We start from the raw sequence: 7,483 nt of genomic DNA on the forward strand, positions 1-7,483 counted from the left end.
CAGCAACCTATTATACGGTAAACCTGAATGAATTTATGTACCCGATTGGTACACATATAATAAGGAATTATATGTGTTTCTACTCTGAGATAAAATGTTAAGCAATTAAAAGAATTGCTAAAGATAAACAAACTGACGAGCTTTACCAAGGCCCGACAACTTAAAAACTGGAATTACAAAAAATTCACATTGATTAGGAGCATACATTAATCAAGCACATTTCATGTCGCGTCGTCTGAATTTGAAGGTACATCAAATGTTTTTACATGAGAGTTGAGTCAATTAACCTCGGCATATATATATGTATACCTGTCTATCCCCTAGGGTTGGAATGCAGCCAATGAAATCATTTTTAACATAATCACAATCGGAGCCTATTGTAATCACAAGAATAAAGCAAACAGAAGCCCTTTAGCTAGTTGTACCTTGACATATTTTAGAAAATTGGTATCATTAATATGTGTATTGCATATGCTTTAATTTATAAGAATTTTGATGGCAACCCATGATGAAAAAATAAAAATTGGTAGTTAGAATAATTAAATCTTAGAAAACTCGGAATTACTTAGTAGTACTTGTACTAGGAGCTTTGTCTGATAAAGTCAGGAGCTCCTCCAACAAATCAGCTCCCAAGTCTTCAAACACCACTACACTTGTTTTCACCTCTTGTTCCTCCTCACTATTCCCTGTACTCCTTTCTGCAGCTGGCGAAGATTGGCGTGAAGGAAAGTTGAGAAAAGCTGATGGACCGCGCATTGATAATGCAGCTCGATCATAAGCCATAGCTGCAGCTTCTGCAGTGTCAAATGTCCCCAGCCATACCTTCTTCCCATTTCTAGTGCGATCCCTTATTTCAGCTGCGTACTTACCCCATGGCCTCATTCGGACTCCCAAGTATCTTTTCTCCTTTTCTTCTTTCTGATCTACACTATCGACGCCCTCTTTTTTCAAATCTGATGAGCTAATGGCCTCATTTGGTGCGCGTCGCCCCTGATCCATTGCAACTGAGTTTGTTTACCTAGGAAAATCTGATTTGTTAGATGAATAAATAAATTTGTTTAGAATATTCTCCAGATGAAATAATAATGATAGTATCTAATTAGTAGCTTTTGGCTTAAACTCAAGAAGTTTATGGAGGCTAGGGTTTCTTAATTTTGGTGAATGACTAATTTAGGTTGGTCCTAAATCAGTTGGCTCTTATGTAAAAGAGATGTGTAGCAGATTGCAGGAGAACTACTGCAGATTCTTTTAAGTATTGAATTAACAAATTAAGTTAATATCAAAACAATTTAAACACTGACAAGTGATATATATGACCGAATTATTACGACTAATATACATACTTCAATTTAGTTGGATGAAAATTCTGTATCTGACAAATCAAAACAAGTTATAAATTATTAAAGAATCGGAACAAACTAACAAGAAAACTGCTGCAATGGCTTTGTGAAGCATGTGAAGCTGCAGCAGACAGCTGTACATGGAGCAATATCTTCAGAGTTGCTTTGACATGCCAGATCCAAGTGTAACAAAAATTCATCATATACAGCAGAGTGTTTGGCCGAGCAGTTTATCCATACCGTTTGTGTAACAAATTTATATGTCAATTTTGGATTTATAGAAATTTAAAATCTTAACTTTTTTCAGCCATTTATTTTTATTTTTAAAATTTGATCTTACAAATATATACGGTACCACTTTAAAAGATACTCCCGCTATCCCCCTTGCTAGTTTACATGGGGGACCAAATTTTGGCACTCATTCTAATACTCCAAGAAAACGTAACTTATTTTTAATCTTTTTTCTATTGAATAAATATTTGATATTTGAATTTTTATACACAAAAAGAAAATCTCAAAAATAAGTTACGAAACTATGTTATATAATAGCCTTAAAATGCGTGTCGAAAAAACCGTAAAGAAATGAGAGGGACAGAGGGAGTAATTAATAATAATTTATTATTATATTAATTTTTATACTCAATAAATTATAGACATTGAAAAATTTATCTAACACATAAAAAAAGTTAGCCTTTTATAATTTTAGTTTTAGTGAGTATTTTCTTAAATTAGATCAACGGCCTTCCATCATAACGGTGAATAATAATATAATGAGATACATAAATACATGTATATCTGAAACTAGGTTGCAAGATGAAAAAGGGGAAAGAAATTCGTCTATCTTGAAGAATGAGTAGAGGCCTAGGTTTTAATGCTGATTTTGTCGCTTTCCGTCGGCTGATGACACACCTGAATTTAATATTAATGCGGCCACATACTACTAGGGCCTTCAGGAGCCTGGGGGTATGTTCGCTATCTTCTATTCTCTCGGTCTCTTTTTCTTGTTACTTTAGCTCCAAAGAAATAGTGGAACATATTCCACCAATTATTTTTCCGGAAAAAGATTCTGAACTTAAGTTTTTCAATTTAGGTTCTAATTTAGTAAGAAAATTTCAAAATAATAAATGAATTCACATTTTCTGGGAAGTTTTAAACTAATGTGTTTAGTTAAACCTGGTTGAATATAGTTGGATTTATGATATTAACGTTGGAACTTTTATTTTTTTATTTTATGATATCAGTAATACCTATTACATTTTTAATTACAAATTAATAATAGCTGAAATACCATACACATTCATCATGTTGGAAAAACTAGGGAATTATGCCCACGCTTCGCGTGCGGGTAAATTATTAAAATTTTCATTAAAATGAAATTGGAAAATTAATTAAACCAATATTAACATTAGATTTTTAATCTTTATTTAGCATATTATGTATATTTAAAGGTATTACATCATCAAAAAATTAATTATTTGAGATATACAGTATTCACTGTTAAAAATTGAGATTTATGCTAACAAAATATAGTGAAGTAATATTTGTATCTGAATTATACTTATTAATTTATTAAGAGCTATATACTAAACATTTTTTTAAAATTCCAGATTCCCAATGATCAAATTTTAAGCTATATTTGCATAAAATTTTAAATTTAATTATAAAGTCAGTGAGAATATCATCATTTAAAAATTTTGTTAAATATGATAACCAAAATTTTATGTTTGATTCTAACATTTATTTGTTATACATTATATGAAAACCATGCTTGCACTATGCGTGCTAAGACCTTCAATAATTTTCAAACTTAAAAGGAAGGATTGTAAAAAATTATCGAAAAAAGGAAAAACGAAGGAAGATAAGCCTTCATTAATATTTATGATTGACAAAAAAAGATACAGAAAATTTAAATTTGTATGTTGTTACTTAATAAAATTTAGCGGTTCCAGTGCTATTAATTTATATAAAAAAATATTATATATAATTATTTCAAACAACAATACCAAATGAAGATTACTCTTTATTATTATTAATTTCAGAATTTAAAAATCCTAGAAAAATAAACTGTCACACGCAGAGTAATCGTTAACTATATAGCTCTGAGATGTATGGCAAAATTGTCCCATGGATTCTAGAAACTGTCTTTACAGGATGGAGAGGTATGTTACGCTCCTCAATTATTCCAACTACAAAGCTAGAGAGGGATGGTGTGGAGACTGGTTGTTTCCTCTGACTGAAGGTTCTAAGAATCAGTGGGTTGCTTACGATCCTGAGGCTGATAAATGGCATTCTCTTCTCGGTATATCTCAACTTTAAACTGGGGCCGTTTGGCTGAGCTTAAAAGAAGCAACTTATATCTTAAAGCAAAAAAGTAGATTATAAGTGAAAAGTTGGTTCGGACTTATAAGTTATTAAAAGTGTTTGGATACCGTAACTTATAATTTATTTAGTGTTTGGATAACTTGACTTATAAGCTAGTATAGTTTGGGAATTTTGTAATATAATATTGTTCAATTTAAAAACTAAATCATAATACGATATCTTATCTTATATTATTAATAGATGAAATATTTTACAAATTTAGAATATAAAAACTCATTTAAAATAAAAAGAAATAAAATCATATCAGTACAAAAGAAAGGAAGCTACAGAAATTACAGACATAACTGAATGGTCAATTTACTTCTAAATAATTGGCATGGGGCATTAATGTATCCTTTAATGTATCCCTGTATGATCAATCTAGTGCTTATTTGCATTCTTGTAATGTTGTTATTTGGTGGTTCACAGGATAAGCATTAAGCAAAAGGAAAAAATACAGAAAATGCCTCTTACCTTCTTATAGCTCCTCTACTTCTGCTATTAGAAAGAGGCCAAGGATAATTCAATTGAGAGATTAAATAAAACTTGGTCTATCTTCTTAGCAAAATTTGATTACCCTGAGCCAAATCTATTAAATAATGTGCATAATCAAGTGACATAGAAGCACATGAAAATCAAATCACTTCATCCAAATGGAGAATGAATGAACCTGAACAATCTTCCATGGCTTTTAACAGTAAAATTGTTTGAATTTTGATAAATCTGAAACCTAGAGTCTGATCATGATAATTGGCTTTTCTTGGCTCTCTCTCTTGTTCAAAAAACAATTGTACAACCATGAGTACCATGTGTTAAAATACCAGTGCATTAGTAAATGCCCAAGCACCCTCATATTTAGCTAGATACCTGCCACTGCAACTTAATAGCCTCGTACTCTATTTTCTTGACTGCCATCATATACTCCCTTTGTGCATAAGTTGAATCATGTCCATGGTATCCCAACAATAATGTCCAGACCTGAATACATAAAATTAAGACCTGAAAAAAATTCGACTCAATATACCAGCATATATAAAAGGAATATTAAAACTCTCTCCACAACACACACGCGCACACACAATTGTATATAAACTGCAAAAGTATAACATTCCTAATATTAAGCATCTCAGCATCTCTGTTGTGTACTCCATAATATGTTGAGCTAAGTGCAATGCAGTCTGATGCAGAACTATTGGTGACATAGTTTGCAATTAGTATTAAGATTCAGGCTAATTCAGATATGGAGTTTGTCAATAGATCAGATAAGTTGTGATACAAAAATCATATCAGAAATCAAATTAAACTACATGATGGAAACATTGTGGTCGTACTATTGCTAAAAAAAATATCAAATAAAATATAAAACCATTTACAAAAGCCTCTGAGTCTTTTCACATTATTAAGGGAAAGAAGTTTAAATTATAATTTAAACATATTGAAAGTACTACATTAACAAAATTGATAGAAACAAACTAAATATATTAATGTACCTCGATAAAATTACATGTATCTAACACTTAGTTACCATGACATTGATTTCAGACGGTTTTGTAGTTTTTTGATTTGGAAAAGTTTCAACCCCTTCAAACACATTCGAGGCAAAATATATATTGTTACATAAAGGATGTGATCCAGTAAAGCCATAGTTTTAACATGCTAATATTTTAGGAGATGATGAGTCCACATGCTATCAGAGGTCATGCAATACTGGAGGCCTCACTTTCAAACTCACTACCTTCTTAATAAAAAAAAATTGTTCTTTTATTAGATCAGAAGTATAAAGTTAAGACAAACTGGAAGCCAGGACAGAAATGAAGTTTAGCTAAATATATCCTACTTAAAAATAGAATTTCAATCAATAATCAAAGTTTAAATGTACTAATTAAGTGCCAATAGTTCAACAACAACGAAAACAGCTTCAGAATAATGCATTCTAGTTAGTACATAGTGTTTGTCAGTACCTTTTACAGCATCACTGGAAGCAGCATTGAAGGCTCCTGACAAATCCTGGTGGTAGGCAGCGAGCGGAGATCTACCGATGACTGCAACAACATTAAAAGGACAAAACGATAGAGTTATCTACATTATGTTAATTCAACTATGTCGCATAAACTTAAAAAAAGCACATAAGAAAAGTGCAGGTACCTTTGGCTTTAGATTTCAGCTGAACATCAAAGGATGTATTCTGATCAATATTGGACAGTGGAGACCCAATGGAACCTGCAGTGGGGAGGAATGCTCAACATTGGAACATAGGAGCATTTCAATCAATAATAAAAGTTTAAATGTACTAACTAATTGCCAATACCACAAAATTCCGAAGTACTACTAACAATGGCAGGAGGGGTAGGATTGGTCCTGGATTTTTTTTATGTTTTCGGCGCGTCGGAGAAGAAAGGCATCCAAAGCAAAGCAGTGCCGGGCGCATATTCGCGTTTTCCTGTATGAAACAAACGACAATGAGCCAGAAAACAAACAGCTGGGGTGCTTATGATCAAACAACTCGCTGTGAGATTACCCGTGACACCGAACAGTATTCTGGTCATTTGATTCTCTTTATTTAATCTGCAACCTGGTATATTGAAATATTTGTTCATTGTAAACTATGGATTATCAATGGAAAACATGGTTTAAACACCGGAATGGGCATAGTAAAAAAGAAAAATAATTTCAACCTCTACTTTGCGAGTTATTCACCGGAAGGTGCGAAGATAATAAATCCATCCTACAGCAGTCCACGAAGGGAAGTAAGAAGGTAAAGCAATGAAGCACAATCAAAAAACGAATTTCGAAAAACACATCGACTGACCATAACGACATATGAGTAAGAAAATCAACCCATAACGACAGATGAGTAAGAAAATCAACCCATGAGCTGTGCACTGATTGCGCGCGATGACGGCAACGAAGAGTGGTTAGTCTTTATCTCAAATCTCAACGAAGAGTGGTCAGAAATCACAGCAGGCAGGTATTATGAAATCAAATCAAAATTCCATAGACATAAAGACTAACCACAATTACAGCCGGGTAGTAAAACAATCCCATGGTCTGAATCGGCGCCGATTGCGCGAGAGGAAGGAGAATTCGGATTACCTGCCATATATGCAAAGATATGCAAAGATTACATTGATGATTAAAATCCGGTTATGTTCCGGTTATGTTCATTTAAACGGGTTATGCCCGTGAGCTGATTAATACTGAAAACGGGTGAAGAATGGGTAAAACGCGGGTAAAAATGCTAAATGGGCATTGCGCTCATTAAGAATATATAGATGTGGGTTAAGTTCCACGTTGTCAAGTTAATTTTGAATCTTAAATTAAGGGAGTCTCGATTATGTATTTGTAACGAGTCATCTTTGAATTAAGTTCTTCGTAGTGAGAATTTTATAATTCATGTTTATTTACTCAAAATGACTAAGACATGAATGACAAAAGATGATCCGAAAATGCTCTCTTAGTAGTGAAAATTTTGAGTAAAGATCTTAAGTCCAACATTAATTACATAAATATCATTTCAACGTTTTACATAGGGGGTGTTTGTTTACACCTTTTAAGCCCAACTTCTGATTTATAAGTTAGAAGCACTTATTTCTATTGTTTGTGTAAAAAGTCAAGAAGCACTTATAAAAAGCTAAGAATGCTAGCTTTACGCTGTCTATGTGGGAAGCACTTATTCGTACCGTTTGTTTAAAAAGTCAAGAAGCACTTATAAAAAGCTAGGATTCCTAGCTTTTGTTTCATGACTTCTACTTTTTTCTCAAACACTTTAATCACTTATAAGT

The 7,483-nt window shown here is 32.5% G+C and overlaps 2 protein-coding genes across 5 annotated transcripts; both read right to left on the minus strand.

Annotated features, from left to right (window-relative positions):
* Positions 1-503: 503 nt before the first annotated feature.
* LOC108207246 (ethylene-response factor C3) lies at positions 504-1,494 on the minus strand. Its single transcript, XM_064086287.1, has one exon. It carries the CDS (start codon positions 997-999, stop codon positions 562-564), a length of 438 nt encoding a protein of 145 aa, XP_063942357.1. The 5' UTR covers positions 1,000-1,494; the 3' UTR covers positions 504-561.
* A 2,851-nt stretch (positions 1,495-4,345) lies between these two features.
* On the minus strand, positions 4,346-6,923 carry LOC108208275 (uncharacterized). Of its 4 annotated transcripts, none has more exons than XM_064087028.1 (8): positions 6,714-6,923; positions 6,511-6,583; positions 6,377-6,426; positions 6,220-6,273; positions 6,035-6,141; positions 5,847-5,921; positions 5,663-5,743; positions 4,346-4,700 (listed from the first exon to the last, which is right to left on the minus strand). In XM_064087028.1, the coding sequence occupies exons 1-5, from the start codon at positions 6,799-6,801 to the stop codon at positions 6,071-6,073; spliced, it is 336 nt and encodes a 111-aa protein (XP_063943098.1). In that variant the 5' UTR covers positions 6,802-6,923; the 3' UTR covers positions 4,346-4,700; positions 5,663-5,743; positions 5,847-5,921; positions 6,035-6,070. The 4 variants fall into 4 exon arrangements, 3 of the variants coding, with proteins under 3 accessions (XP_063943098.1, XP_063943096.1, XP_063943095.1); XM_064087026.1 differs by having other exon boundaries at positions 4,346-4,679; positions 6,010-6,141; XM_064087025.1 differs by having other exon boundaries at positions 6,010-6,141.
* Positions 6,924-7,483: the final 560 nt, after the last annotated feature.

Source organism: Daucus carota, chromosome 2 (assembly GCF_001625215.2).
Source record: "Daucus carota subsp. sativus chromosome 2, DH1 v3.0, whole genome shotgun sequence".
Lineage (NCBI taxonomy): Eukaryota > Viridiplantae > Streptophyta > Magnoliopsida > Apiales > Apiaceae > Daucus > Daucus carota.